This window comes from Phoenix dactylifera, chromosome 5, assembly GCF_051530095.1.
Source record: "Phoenix dactylifera cultivar Ajwa chromosome 5, Ajwa_hap1_PhDact_Kaust_v1.1, whole genome shotgun sequence".
NCBI classification, from domain to species: Eukaryota; Viridiplantae; Streptophyta; class Magnoliopsida; order Arecales; family Arecaceae; genus Phoenix; species Phoenix dactylifera.
The window spans coordinates 36898915-36913768 of NC_143194.1; the positions used below are offsets into that span (position 1 = coordinate 36898915).

Genomic DNA, 14854 nt, shown 5'->3' on the forward strand with positions numbered 1-14854 from the left:
AGTCTCAAAACTTATAACATGCTTAATGATTTCGAATGTGATGCTGCTTTAGAATCAACAACTATGGCATTTGGAAGATCATATGCTGCTAAACTAAACTATCGGTGCTTTCGATGCTTATTAGCTTTCGATGTTTGTCAGGTTAGTGAAAGAGCATAAATTCGGTCGAAAACTTCGCATATCATCTCTCAGGACGAGCTGGTCTTGGTAACCAAGAGCAAACAACAAAATGGTTTATGAAGGATTAATTTGAAAAGGAAAAAAAGCTTTTAAGCTTCTAAATCCAATCATAATTGTAATTTTATTAGCTAATATCGATCATTATTTATGCGTACATTATTACCGATCATTTAAAAATTCTGAGTCCAGTTCGGATCCAAGATGCTTCTCTTCAAAATAATGTCAAATATAGTTCGGAAGCTGGCATTCATGATTCTTTCTAATGCCATTTGCTATTCAAGCAACAATGCTTGGACCTTCACCGGCAGTCCTTTGAGGAAGTCGACATGTGGTGCAGTAATAGGGCAATCGGGCGAAATTAACTCCCAGTTATAGTTCAGGATCAGGTGGCGGATGAAGACAATGATCTCCAATTTTGCAAGCTCTGCTCCGGGGCACTGCCTCATCCCTCCTCCAAATGGCATGAAGTGCTTGAGTTTTGCTTTACCAGATGCATCCTTCAAAAAAGAAGAGAATATAAGAAAAACTGTCTGAACATTCTTATTTCTTTATCTTTTAGCTATGCTACTTGGCAAATGAAAATATTTGCGGTATTAAAGACTGGTTTCTTTCATGTCACTATTAGCCTCGAGAAATTAGCTTGTAAGGGTATTTCAGTAGGTAATGACAAAAAAGGTAAATGATAAGGGAAGAATCTATAAATACAAATCATGTGAGTCTTTGAAAGTGGCATCCCAGTTTATTTCATTTGATTTGTGATGTCTTATGCTTTTTTACATCCATGGGAAGGTTCTGTATTGATATATTATGAGGCTTTTTTTCAGCATTGGCATGTTTAATCTCCTGGAATAATGAAATAGTGCTGCATTGTTAAAGAAAGTTACATATGCTGGCTTTATTATCATGGATGCCCCGAGAAAGAGATTCAATAAATCAATGTGGAATAGGACAGGTTTGTGAATCAAGGGGTGAAAAAAAAAATTGCATCAACTTCATTTTGAAAGATGTTTGTTATATTTATATAGGCAGGTTGCCTATGTTGAATCTTTCCTTTATATAATCCAAGCGATCTTGAATTCCTATCAGCGAAAACAAAAAGAAGAATAAGAAGAGCAGCAGCAGCAGCAGCAGTAACAACCAAAGGATTTTATTTTATCTGCCTGTCAAAAATTCATTCTGATGAATGAGAAAAAGATGCAAAGGAAAAACTAAACTCTCACCAGCCATCTCCATGGATTAAAACTCTCAGGGTCCTCATACAACGAAGGATCCAGATGCACTGCTGAGATGTTTGCCATAACAGTGCATCCACGCGGAATCACATAGCCTAGGCAGTAAAAACATGTAAATACACTTTGAATATTTAATTTATTCTGATGTTTTCTTGTAAGATAAATCTCAGGGACCTACCTTTGTATTGTATATCGATACATGCTTTCTTTGGAAGAATCGAACCACTGCCAAGTCGTAGCGTTTCGTTGATAACCTACATCAAGAGACAGTTATATTAGTAGCAGTGCATCTTTTTGTGTCTTCTTTGTTACTTCCTGTTCTTATTCTTGCAGAATTTTGCAGTTCTCGTCAGTTTACACATTGAGTGAATTTCAGATGTTTGTAGTCTTCCCATGTCAGCTTGCCATCTCCTCCCTTACTTTTGCTTCGAATAGATCGAAGGTGCTCTTCCTGAAAGAAACCATAATGTTTCTTATCGAAGTACACTTAAATAAGTATTTCAATCTCAAAACTCTGCGTAGTGTGCAGAGATCATCATACTGGTATGAGAAAAACATTTGTACTTTTATTTTGTTGAAAGAAGGCTTGAATAAACATTAAAAATGTTAGGAGTGGGAGGAGTGTATCCAATTATTTTGAAACCATTCGCATGACTAAATGAAGGGTCATTTTACCCGTAATTGTTCGAGTGCCCTGGGACATCTGCCAAGGAAATAGATCACTATAGGTATGACCCTCGATGTTGTGAGGTAGGCTGAGGCAATCAGATTCCTCAATAAATCAATGATCTGCTCCCATGAATAAGAGCTGCTATCCAAAAGCCAGCCAAGGAGATCATCTTCCAATTCTGCATTGCTGACTTCCTTCTTTTGCACCCTCTCTTCCATTTTTTTCTTGATAGTGTTTGAGATGATGGTTTTTGACTGTGAGAGAAGATAGAACTTTCAATCAAAATCCTCAGATTATTAAAAATTACAGAGCTCGATTTCTTCTGTTTGAACAGTGGAACTAATTGGGTCCATTCAAACAACAGATTGATATAGTTTTCTCAAAAAAAAGGAAACAAACCAAAAAGAAACTGGGATATGACATTTTGCTTGTGCCTGGTTTCCTAAGCAAAAAAATATTGAAGTTTCAAAACTGTTTTCTGATGCCATGACTTCTTTTTAAATTTTTTCTCAAATTTATACAAGCATACATACATAAGAGACGCATGAATATAGACAGAGACATCTCATCTTTGAGTTTTGCAGCCTACATGTATATTTGTGGTCGTTTCTCTTCAGGCAGAGCAGAACAAGGTACTTAATAAAAAATTTACAGCCATGGTCATAACCCATCCACACCTGCTACTTGCTATCTAGCATATTTGGGGAAGCTTTTAAGTCTTTTAAACATTGCAGTCTTCTTTATGTTTTTCGTTGTTTTTGTGTGTATAATGAGATTGGAGCCAGCTTGTGTTTCATGTGAGAGAGATACATCTTTACTGTATATAATAGGCAGAAGAAGGAATTGGCTATCACTGTATTCATACTCTGTACCCACCCGTAAGGCCTTCCAATATGCAGATCCCGGCAATCTTAGAGGAAGTGAGAAAAGCCCTGCTAAAAATGTCTCAAACTCTGTCCGCAGCTTCTCAGTTTCAGGCACACCTGGTGCCATGCTCAAAGTTTTCTTTGCCATAATGTTGAAGGTAAACTGCATATACTTTCTCCATTAGCTCAGTCCTTCAATAAAATTTTGTTTGTGCCCAATGCAACTAAGCAAATATAGGGAGTAATTGTTAGATTTCCAGTGTTACCTTCATTGATTCATCTTTAGCATGTATAACAGAATTATTCTCCCAAGAGCTGATGAGAATCGTGGCAATCTGTTCAGCATCCGGCAAAATCCATGATTCAAGCCTCCTGCTGCAGAAGAAGTTGAGGAAGATAGACCTCTGGAACCTGTGGGCATCTCCTTGTGCTACTGGAGTGGCAGTCTCCCCAATCATCTTAACAACATGTTGTGGCCAGCCATGTCCAAACAATTTCGTATCATTTTGTAGTATAAAATGGTTCAGCTCAGCATCTGCAGAAACTACTGCCAGGTTCCCAAACAAGCTTGTCGTGAAGATTTTTCCGAACCTGCAAGTACGTTTGAATTTTTCTCTAAACAAGTTAACAATTTCATCCTAATTCACTGATAATCGGCTAATCAGTTTGTGAGATATATACCTCTTCATTTTGAGCACTGTTTATGTATGTATGCATGCATGTGTGTGTGTGTGTGTTTGATGATAAGGGAGGCTGGAAAAGCAGCCACCCTGCTTTTAATGGTGTTCAGGAACTATTTACAGAGGGTCGTGCGGAGGAATACAGAAGGAGAAGGTATAAGAAAGTGAGCAAAACATTACATCCAGCTTTCAAGAGAACAAATTATGCAGTGAAGAAGACATTAAAGTGGGTCTCCTCCTTCATCTGCAGAATCCTTCGTATGCAGGCTTCTTCAGAGGGCAAAAAATAATATTCTGTTTCTGTATTTAAGTAAGCTTTATATTTATATTGTGTCTGTAACACTTTCAGAATCGAGAATTTCGACAATTTGATTGCTTTAATAGGAGTCCGAAGGGCTGTGAGGGAGAAACTTTATTGGTTTGTCCTGAAAGTCATAAAAATGTCTATATACCGAAATGGATGATGAAGCAGTGAAGAAGTTAGTGGGTGACTTTCTTCTTTTTTTTTTTTTGAGCAAATCATGTTCTGGCTTTCAGTCACCTTGGTCTATACAAATTCTCATGCAGCTATTCGAGTCTGTGAAAATAATATGTTCTTTTATTTTAGCCTGCAGTATATACTTGATGCTTCAACTGAGAACACTCAGGTGATTCTAATGATTAAAACTCTGTAGGATCACAAACCTGGAAATGTTGTGCTCCATGAAAGATCCCAGTTTATATGATGCATGGGGCTTCAGAAAAGAGATGGACTGTCCAATAATGGGCCAACCCATGTCTCCTGGTGGTAGCCCCGAGGATCTTCTCTTCCGAAGGCTCCTGAAGGATTGGGCCACAATGAGTACTGTGATTATTAAGATGATCACAGGAAGTATAGCAGGGGACATCTCTCTCTCTCTCTCTCTCTCTCTCTCTCTCTCTCTCTGTGATGAGCACCTACATTCCCTAATGGCTACTTACATTTATAGACTGCCACTAGACCGGCTGAATGAGGACATTGAAGGATGAGGTCTTTGGTGATCTGAAAGTTTTTTTTTTTTCCAGCATGGCTGTATCCTATTTTGTAATATCCTGAACCAATAACAAAAGAATTGCCTGCTTTTATATTATATTTGCTTGACTAAATATGTTTCTTTCCAGCTTGTAGAGACTTTCATGTGGATTTTTATGCTAAAGTCCAACCTTCAATTGATTTTTTGGGGATAAAAGCTGTTACAAAAAGCATGTTAGCCAATACTAGAGAAAAACAACAGTTGATAGAAGAAATTTATTTATTGTTTGTCAAGATCAGTATTGAAAATGGAAGTGTGTATCTTTATGTGTAGTTTGCCTTAAACATAGTCTTAATTATTTACCTCAAAAAAATATGTGTTTGTTTTTTTTTATAGAAAAAAAAAAAAAACATCATTCTGTGGGTCGCCCAGTTGTTTAAAGATTCAATATTGACATGTAACAGAAGTATACTGAAACTATATGGCTGTTGAAACCGAAAAGAAAAATAGCTTTTCTCCTTTCCACTTTGTTCATGGGACACGATTGGATGCACAAATAAAGTCTAATTTTGTTTAGAATCTTCGGATTCTTGAGAAGATGGAAAGAATCGCATGTGCTAGCCTAGAAGGTGGAAATGATTCTATGAGGTGCCAATTTTTAGGGGCTTTTGAAACAGACTATCTTCACGAACTTATAATATCACTGATATTTTCAAAAAATATGTTTTTTGAAATATATTCAAAAGAAAGAATATTATTCGATATTGTTTGAGATTTCTTTTCTGAACTATTGAAAAACAAAAGACATGCATGAACCTTAACCATAAGTCTATTTAACCAAAGACATGCGTATTTGGGAAGTTCCTACCAAATTCTTTCCTATCCTGTTCTCACTCTGTTCTTTCAATAAGGATGGCAGCAGGACAGATATGGATTGCATAGGTAGGTCCAGTCAAGTTAGACGGAGCAGGTTGTCGCTGGTTGAGTTTGCAAAAATTATTTCTTTATACATAAATGAAAAAAAGTAAAAATAAATCTCCATACATCATATAATATTAAATAACATAAGAGTCGAAGACATAGAATATAACGAACTAAATTTTCAACATAATAGAAACACAAGAAATATGAATATTATTTTTTAGAAAATCAAATCTCCTTTGAAGCAAGAAAAATGATTAGCTAAAAAAATGAACAACTAAGCATATAACTTAGAGCTCACTTCACTTCATTAATCTTTCTCATCATCATTCACAAAAATTTCTTCTCCATTATCATCATAATCATCAAGGATAGTTTGAATTGTGCTACCTTGTAATGGTGTAAATAAATCAAAAAAATATGAAAAAAATAAATTTATGAGACAATAATGTTATGGTTTGGTGAAACGTGGGCGGGTGGGGAATTTAGTGAAGGGTTTAGGATTATATAGAATAAGGTCAGATTCGAAGCATGCTTTACCATTATCCACACCCATTCTGAATCCACTGTGGGTTTTAAAATCAAAACTCGTCCTTGCAACTGATTTTAAACAAGTCAAAAAAAATCCACCCCATTGTGATCAGGCCGGATTAGGTACCCAATAGGGCGGTTTAAATTGCCACTCCTTTCTTTTAGGATGATTCCTCTGAATTCAGTTAGAATTTCCTAAACAAGTCCTCAAGGTCGAACCTAAAATCTTTCATGTAGAGAGCTAAATGTTGCAACCTTCTCCCTTTCTCCTTCCCACGCCCTCCCTCTCTCCTACCTCAGAGATCTCGATATATCCAGCTAGAATTTTCTCAGCAACTTTTATGGTTGAACCCAAGACCTTTCAGGTAGAGAGGTAAGTGTATTCAATTGAGCTACCGCTTATAGACATGTATATTTAATTATTTATATATAAACAAATTGTAGAAAATTTCTCACGATATTATACTACATGACCACTAACACTTCTTTTTATTTGTGAAAGGTAAATAAATTGCACGTTGATGTCCACCAGCCCTGATTCAGCTGGTTGACACTCTTAACACTCCATTTCATTTGAGAAAGTAAAGACTAATCCCCTTCTCCCATAAAGAAAGCATTTATACTCGATCCAGGCATTTCTACCCTTTGGATCAAGTGCAATGCACATGCAAAGATTCTATTAAATAATACATACATACATACATATACATACATACATACATACATACATATATATATATATATATATCATTAGATGGAAAAGAATAAACTATTGGCATACATGATGTTCATCGGGATGGAAGTTAATAGTATGCAGGGACCTACGAGATGTAAGTCATGTCTCTTAGGAGATTAGCGATGGTAGCACTCTAATCATGGCAGTCATTTGCCTTTAATAAAAAAACGTAAATCTACTGTATTATTTAATAAAACTTTAAATAAAAGTTGACAGGTGTGAGTGTTTTTTTTTTCTAAATCAAGTAATTCACATTGATCTAGTATAAATACATTTAGAAAAATCAAAAAATACTACATCTCGAAAAGCTCCTAGGACAAAAGATATTAGTCCTGTAGTAAGGGATGGGCACCCATCTCTCTGGCTTGGCCCTAAATCCATTAGATCACCGTGGTAGAGCCATGTAGCCTTTTTTTCGCGGATGATGTTTTTTCAAGGTATCTATTTTGAGTACCATTTTGCCTCTCCGCTCCATGATGACCCTCCTTAATTAGATTACGCCCACAAATACCAGGGGATGAGAGGTGGTTTTTTAACCGGACCATATTCATGGAGTCCCACCTTTTTTTTGTGATACAAAACGAATGGAAGTGCAGTAACGGTGCCATATAAAAATTGGATAAACAAATGGTGACCCAGGTATGTTTACCATTCTATCATCAAAAAAATATTTTATTTCTATCTAGGAAGGAATCTCGAGCCGGCTGAAGCCAGCTCCGAGTTTTGAAAAGTTAGCCGAAAAAAATTATTTATCTCCCACATCCCAGAGGATGGTTTGTCTTCAAAAGGAAGAGAGAGGATTTGGAGTTCAAGACCTGAAGATAGGATTGGAGGTTTCCATGAGAGGACTAGAGTTTGTAGAAGGGGCAGAATCATTTAGCTTATTACAGGAAGGTGAAGCTTTCTATGTGTTGGAAGCCAATTAAAAGATGCTCTAGCTTTTGGAGGGGCGCCATTGTTAATGCCCTACCAACCTTGTAGAATAGGACAAAATCTTAGGCTGGAAAAAAAATATTTTTTTGGAAAAATAGCTAGATTTGCAATGCGCCGCTTCAATATATCTTCCCCCAATTGTTCAAGCTCAGCAGCAAAAAAAAGTGGAACAGTTGCAGACACCCTCAACACAAGCTTCAGAACTAGCCCATCCCTGGTGAATTGCTAGCCCAACTTCATCACCTCTCATTCTTGGCGACTTTGGTGGATCTAAACTGAAAGAGATCAGGTGGTATGAAAATTGAGTAGCTAGCAAATTAAGGTACCTTCTCTACTGCTTCTGTTTACCAGTTTCTAAAATCTCGGGGAATCACTTGCAGCTCTACCTCTCTCTTCTTTTTGGAGATTATATGTGCCTCTCGAAATCAAGTGTTATTTTTGGCTTTGCTGGAAGAAAAGATTTAAGTCCTTTTAGGAAGAAAATTAGGAACCGGTCTCTAAGGATGTGTAGTTCTATATCAACAAGTGTCTAACTGTGATTTTTTTAGCTATTAGCTGGAAGGTTGTTTTCTCCTTGGTGTGTGCATAGATTGGAGATGGAAATTTTTTTGAAAAACTGTTTGTCCCATGATTCTTAGGTTATTTTCAGCTATGGCGTGGGGTTGCTGGAAAGTGAGAAACGTAAGGATTTTTTACAACACTGCACTTTTTTTTTTTCTACGTGCCTTGCAGTGCGTACTTCCCATAAAGAAAAACTAAGATAAAAGAAATCCAGAAACTCCGGTTTCTGTATCTTCCTCATTATTTAGTCCAGTGGCGAGAGTTACCACGAACGACAAACGAAGCAAAGTCCCCGGTGCTCCACAATGAGGTTCTCCGTGACCAAGCTGGCCCAGGCCATGGTTCCCCCCTACGAGGCAACACCGACCGGGAACCTCCCCCTTTCTTCCATGGATCGAAATCCCCGGGGGCTCAGGTACCTGTATGACTCGATCCATGTGTTCGGGCACGGAGATGAGCCGGCCAAGGTCATAAGGGAAGCGTTGTCCAGGGCCCTTGTCCCCTACTACCCCGTCGCAGGCCGGATCGTGGACTCCCACCAAGGGGAGCCGGAGGTTGCCTGCACCGGAGACGGTGTATGGTTTGTCGAGGCATCCGTCAACTGCAACCTCGGAGATGTCAACCACCTCGAACGCCCTCTAATGATCCCCAAACAAGCCCTCCTCCCATGCCCTTCCCCTGAAACAAAAGAGAAGGATGCCATTTTGCTGGTGCAGGTAACCTCCCTTGGCATCATTATACTTCCGTTCTTTGCATTTGTTTATCCAAAAGCTAGCTATCCCCGGTTCACATGAATTCAGGTTACCGGATTCACTTGTGGTGGATTTGCACTCGGCATCAGATTCAATCACGCATTCTTTGATGGTATCGGGGTTGGTCAATTCCTGAAGGCCGTGGCCGAGATAGCCAAAGGTCTTTCCCGGCCCGCTGTCGAGCCGATCTGGTGCAGAGAAGCTATCCCTAACCCGCCCAAGCTGTGCAAGGATCCTGAACTACTGATCACGGCGCCTTTGGAGCTTCTCGTAATGGATCTCTCGCTCGACCGCGTCCATCAAATGCAGAGCCAACTCACGAAAGAGACAGCTCGGACATGCACCAAGTTCGAGGTCCTGACGGCCAAGGTCTGGCAGTCTCTCATTCGAGCAATTAACTTGGATCCCCATGTCGAAGTCTGCTTGGTTTTTACAGCAAATGTTCGACACCTGATGCACCAAATCTTACCCCCTGAGGGAGGATATTATGGCAACTGTATGTACCGTGCGACGGCAGCAGCAACCAGGGGGAAGATCATGAATTCATCCCTTGGCGAGATTGTGAGTTTAATCCAAGAGGCTAAAGAAGAGCTGCCGACGAGGTTCTCAAAATGGCTGATGGGAGACCCCGAGGCAGACCCATTTAGAGTGCCATTAAGATACGGGTCCCTGTGGGTGACCGATTGGACTAGAGTGGGCTTCTTTGAGCTCGACTTTGGATGGGGACGACCCCTTCATGTTGTCCCACTGAGTGACAGCGAGTTTGTGCCTTTATGCTTCATGCTCAAGCCACCTGCAGACAAGCAAAGTGCGCGTTTGATGACCCGTTGTGCTGCGAAGGAGCACTTGTCACGCTTCCATGATGAAATTAATTTGATTTAGGCATCTAGCGGTACTGAAACTATTTGAGAATTGGAATGTTGTGCCTCCAGTCCGAGTTGGTAGAAAATGAAAGAAAATTGCTTGATAAATTTTATTGCCATTCGCTTGGTCGTTGCTCCTCCTTGTTCATGTACTGATCTGTTCGTAACCAAATAATAACCACCGTTCTTCTGTATTGGTAATATCTTTTTTCCTTCTCCCCCTTAAATTATAGTTCATCCTTTCTTGAAATAGTGTTCGCGAGAATTAGAATTGCCATATCTCTGCTTGGATGCCAATGTTGATGTGATTGAGAATCAAACAAGTGCAATATCCTGCGATAAATAATATGTCCAAAATATGTATCCTATTAGCGTCAATCAAAATTCGATGTCTTTGTATGCATATATAACTCGTATTGGGATGGGTGGGATTCTCTCTGTGTGTGGGTGTTGGTTTCTAGATATAATCTCCTCATCTATTTATTACAATTATCAAATCATGCACAATCTCACCTATTATAATAGGCACGATATTGGATATTATATTTGCCACATATTGCAGCACAATCTTGATATATCGGCTCAGATCAATCTTCAAAAATTATGAGATCTGATTGTCATATTCAAATTTAATGTTTGCACTAAAGCGTAAATTTTGCTATTGTATTACACTATATCTTGTCCCTATTATCTTTTCCATAATCGTAGAATTTTATTATTGTATTCTACTATATCTAGGGGCTCAATTTGTATATAAAGCACGGCAATGCTATGAACAGAACAATCAATTCAAATATTATTTTTAATATAAATTTTTCATAGTATCAGAGCGGGTTTTTCTTGATCAGTCAACCCTTCTTTTCTATTCTCCTATCATCCTCTTGGTGTTTGTTTTCTTTGGCCCTCTATTCTTCATAATCACTATCTTTTCTATCGTTATTTTCAATCTTAGTATTGATACTGGGGTATCTAATCCCATTTGCTCCCCTAGCTTTCGTCTCTCAGTGTCAGCTGAGATTGTACATGCAATATATGGCAGCTGTAATATCTAATATCATATATACTATAATAGGCAAAATTATGTATTATTCTTACAACTGTAATACACCATTCTGCAAGATATTACTATCGGGCTCTTGGAATTTATGAATTTGTTCAAGGAGTTTGTATATATAATAACTATCAACTATTTTTAATTGAAATGAACGGGAGACATGGGGCCTTCCTCTTACAAACTTGTTCGAGAAGTTTGTATATATAATAACTATCAACTATTTTTAATTGAAATGAAAGGGAGACATGGGACCTTCCTCTTAAACCTTGTTAATCTCCTCTGAGTGGAGTAGGGTCTCACACATAAGGGCTCGTTCCGTCTCGTTTCTATAAAATTATAGTTCCAAACAGAGTTTGAATGTCCCAATGACATATGTATGGCTAAGGAACTCCCTGATTTTGTCAAGCTCACTCTTTTTGGCTTTGCTTGTTGGGAAACTTAATTCATTCCTCCTTAGCTTAAGCCTACAATGAAGCTTGTAGTTTCATCTATAAAGATAATCTTTTTCCTAAAAATCTTGTCTTCATGGTTGATTCAATTTTGATTTTTTACCTTTAAGTTTGATACCCACATTAATGGTTTTGGATGCCTAGTGGAGTCAGTGCCATTGTTCTGGTTTTCAGTTCCATTTGTGCTACTTCAAGTTTACCATCTCAATATATCGAGTGGAGACTAGAAAACCTTTCCCTCGTCTCAGGAAAGAAAAAGGAAACATGGATGCATGTTAGTACTAAAACTAGTGTACGCAATGTATTGCCGAGTGCAATACCTTGAAGAGAAAGGAACGGGAGGCCACTAAGGTGGTAGCATGATGGTAAGAAAGCAATAATTTCATCCGAGATATCCGAGTTCGAAATGCACGGGCGTCAATTAAATTAGGAAACCGTATGCCCCATGTCCGGACGGCTAGCGGATATGCTTTTCTTCCATCTATACCAAGATGGTGCTAGGTGTGACGTACTCACCATCTATACTAAGGTGGTGGTAGGTGTGACGTACTCACCTTCGGATGGAGAGGATATGAGTAAAATGGAGTCTACCTATATCGAACATTCTCCTGGCGGGGCGGGAGCCCAGTGAGACTGCTATGCGGGGGTAGGCTGTTCCCTTCCTCCCTCCTGTTCCTTTTTTTTTTTCAGCCAAAAAAAAAAAAAGGAACGGGAGCATTGGATGCAATCGACCCAGCCCGACCCAGCTTTGGTCCACTCAGGCCCCGGCCCTTCCTCAACCTGCGAAATTGTTCCCGCGATATCCATAATTTCAAATCCAGCTGCATTTCGTCGTTAACGCAAATTAATTTTTATGCGGCCCAGGGATCTGAATCCCGAACGTTAGTGTACGGCATCATGCTACTAAGAAACAACGGCGCTCCCATTGCTTAAACGGACGGACGTGATTGTGGAACTGGGAAGCCCGCCGCGTGCTTACAAAGCACCGCATCTCGGTATGCCAGCTGTCATGACATGTAATCCTAAAGGACCCACCGCCATTGGCCTACTATAACTATGACCAAGAAGAAAGGCCCCGCCATCGCCTCGGAGTTCAGAGGGCGCGTTGGTACGGGAGCGAGGGCGAAGAGGGGAAGGGAGAGACGGAGGAAGAGAGCGGGGTAGGGTTTCGGTGCTTCGTCTCTTTGTTCTCTTTCTTCATTCTTCGAGTGGCCATTTCTCTCCTTTCTTCACTCTTTTATCCGTCTCTTGGTCTATCTAGCCGGGGTTTCGATCAAATGCCAGATGGTTTTTTGTCTTGCTTCTTGTAATCTTGGAGGAAACTATCCTATTCAGGCTTTTTGATCGACTGCGGGTTTAGTTCTTCGATTTCTTGATTCGTACGGGCCCTGTGTTGGTTTCTTTTCGACAGTAGACGGCGGAGGAGGAGATGATCTCCATGCAGTGCTGGTCTCGATCCGGTACCTTGAACCATATTTGGTTCTTGTTTCTTTGTTACTTTTATTTTGAGTGTTATCGATTCGATTCCATCATAGTTTCTATTGCTCTAGCTAGGGTTTTGATCGACTGCTGGAGGGTCTCATTTCTTGGTATACTTCTTTTATTTCTCGATTCACATTCTTGATCTTGACTGCATGGGAGGATGTCGTCTTGATGTAACGGGCGCAGTGAAGCAATCAAATACTTTTTTTTTCCTTTTTACTTCTTCATAATTTCCACTCTGCTTGTGGTATGTGACGACATCTAGAACTAATATGGAGGAAAATCTTTAACCAAGTAGGGAGTTCTGTTAACCCAACAATTGCAGGACGCAGAGATGGTGAAATTAATGGAAGGACAGGTGAAAACATAAAGATTGGGACTCTCTGCATGCAGGCATAGTCCCTTGTGAGCAAGAAGATTGTAACTAATTTGAATTTCACCAAATGTGCTCCCATCTGATTTCTCACTGCTAATATACCACCAAAGTATTTATTTGAAGCTTCTAGATTGTTCAAGAAAATTTAAGAAAATAACTTACAGGTCTATTGGTATCCCTCATTGGATATTTGTGTGCTAACTATTGGAGGACATCTTCTAGCAGGAGTAAAATAGTGAGAATCTATCTATCATGACCTTTAATAATTCTTCCAGTTTTGTTTGAGCTTTGATTTTTATGAGAACTCCCATCAGTAAAGTTTCAGGCTTTCAGCCATTCTTTTACATGTTCTTTCCAAAATGTAGGAATGGCTTTATGTAAAACTGTTCTGCTAATCAATCTTGGCGAACTTACTGCCATTTCTGGAGCTTAACACCCACTTTACTGTAATGGCTCAGCTATTAACTTTTAGCTTCCTTTTTAAATTTTCAACTTATTGTTTAAGATAGACTCAAATTAGGTCTCCATAATGTGCATCAAGTTATGGAGGTCTTAATTTTTAATTTTTAATTCGTGCAGAGCTTTCCCATTGTAAATGATTAATTTCTTATTTTATTGATGATGAACGATTTCTTAATTTATTGATCTGTCATAATTGCTTAGTTGCAGGCAGTCTGGATGCCTTGCTCATTAGTTTCTGTACGAATGTCCAAGGTGAACTGCATATTTTTTCTCCAATAAATTGTTCCCTTTGATTATTGTGCATATCTATTTCAACTAAGCAAATATATGGAGTAATTGTTATACTTTTATTGTTACCTTCATTTGTCTTTTGCATAATCTTAATCATAGTCATCAAGTATTCCTATTTAGGGCAATCTCTGATGTTATTCCAAAACTTTCATTCATCGTTAGCATATATAATAAAATTATTCTCCTGACAAAATCCATGTTTCAAGCCTTCTGCTGAGGAAGATAGACCTCTGGAACTTGTGGGCATCTCCTTGTGCTGTTGGAGCGGCAGACTTGCCAATCATCTCAATAGCATGATATGGCCAGCCATTCCCATACAATTTCATATCATTTTGTAGTATGACATGGTCAAGCTCTGTGTTTGCAGAAACTATTATCAGATTTCCAAACAAGTTTGTTATCAAGATCTTCCGGAACCTGCATGTTTGTTTGAGATTTTCTCTAAAGAAGCTGGCAATGTCATTCTAGTTCACTGATAATCTATTAATTGTGTACAGTTTTATCGATACTACGACTGTTTCTGAATTGAACAAAGCTATATCTTCATGTTGTCCTTTTGTTGCACTGGTAAATTTTGATAAATTGGGAATTTCTACCGTTTGATTGCTTTATCAGTGTCCTTTTTAAGTATTAACAGGGAGGAGGTCTTATTTGTTTGTCCCAAAACTCATAATGATATTCGTGTTTTGAAATGGAGAATGAGATAGTGAAGTTGGTATGATGGGGGGAAAAAGGAATCATGGACTGATGATCAAGGATGACTATAATCAATGAAGTCAGACCAAAAAAGCTTGGTGCTAGCTAATATTCCTTAAAACGTGGT

General features: G+C 38.8%; 2 protein-coding genes across 4 annotated transcripts; one reads left to right on the forward strand and one right to left on the reverse strand.

Moving 5' to 3' along the window:
* Nucleotides 1–309: 309 nt before the first annotated feature.
* Nucleotides 310–4862, reverse strand: LOC103718662 (steroid (22S)-hydroxylase-like). Of its 2 annotated transcripts, XM_088722694.2 has the most exons (8): nucleotides 4313–4862; nucleotides 3215–3539; nucleotides 2959–3111; nucleotides 2088–2336; nucleotides 1771–1863; nucleotides 1591–1666; nucleotides 1401–1507; nucleotides 310–677 (listed from the first exon to the last, which is right to left on the reverse strand). In XM_088722694.2, the coding sequence occupies exons 1-8, from the start codon at nucleotides 4513–4515 to the stop codon at nucleotides 453–455; spliced, it is 1431 nt and encodes a 476-aa protein (XP_088578820.2). In that variant the 5' UTR covers nucleotides 4516–4862; the 3' UTR covers nucleotides 310–452. The 2 variants fall into 2 exon arrangements, with proteins under 2 accessions (XP_088578820.2, XP_089787107.1); XM_089930981.1 differs by lacking the exon at nucleotides 2088–2336.
* A 2744-nt stretch (nucleotides 4863–7606) lies between these two features.
* Nucleotides 7607–10111, forward strand: LOC103718650 (myricetin 3-O-glucosyl 1,2-rhamnoside 6'-O-caffeoyltransferase AT2-like). Of its 2 annotated transcripts, none has more exons than XM_088722696.2 (3): nucleotides 7607–8063; nucleotides 8380–9018; nucleotides 9103–10111. In XM_088722696.2, the coding sequence occupies exons 2-3, from the start codon at nucleotides 8608–8610 to the stop codon at nucleotides 9934–9936; spliced, it is 1245 nt and encodes a 414-aa protein (XP_088578822.2). In that variant the 5' UTR covers nucleotides 7607–8063; nucleotides 8380–8607; the 3' UTR covers nucleotides 9937–10111. The 2 variants fall into 2 exon arrangements, with proteins under 2 accessions (XP_088578822.2, XP_088578821.2); XM_088722695.2 differs by having other exon boundaries at nucleotides 8474–9018.
* Nucleotides 10112–14854: the final 4743 nt, after the last annotated feature.

What these genes read in the sequence shown, in the direction of transcription:
- LOC103718650 (XM_088722696.2), top strand. Translation starts at nt 8,608, where the DNA reads ATGAGGTTCTCCGTGACCAAGCTGGCCCAGGCCATGGTTCCCCCCTAC. An exon ending in ATGCCATTTTGCTGGTGCAG is followed by an intron (nt 9,019 to 9,102) that starts GTAACCTCCCTT and finishes ACATGAATTCAG; the next exon opens with GTTACCGGATTCACTTGTGG.
- LOC103718662 (XM_088722694.2), bottom strand. Translation starts at nt 4,515, where the DNA reads ATGTCCCCTGCTATACTTCCTGTGATCATCTTAATAATCACAGTACTC. An exon ending in ATGGAGCACAACATTTCCAG is followed by an intron (nt 3,540 to 4,312) that starts GTTTGTGATCCT and finishes ACGTACTTGCAG; the next exon opens with GTTCGGAAAAATCTTCACGA. An exon ending in TATCGATATACAATACAAAG is followed by an intron (nt 1,508 to 1,590) that starts GTAGGTCCCTGA and finishes TTTACTGCCTAG; the next exon opens with GCTATGTGATTCCGCGTGGA.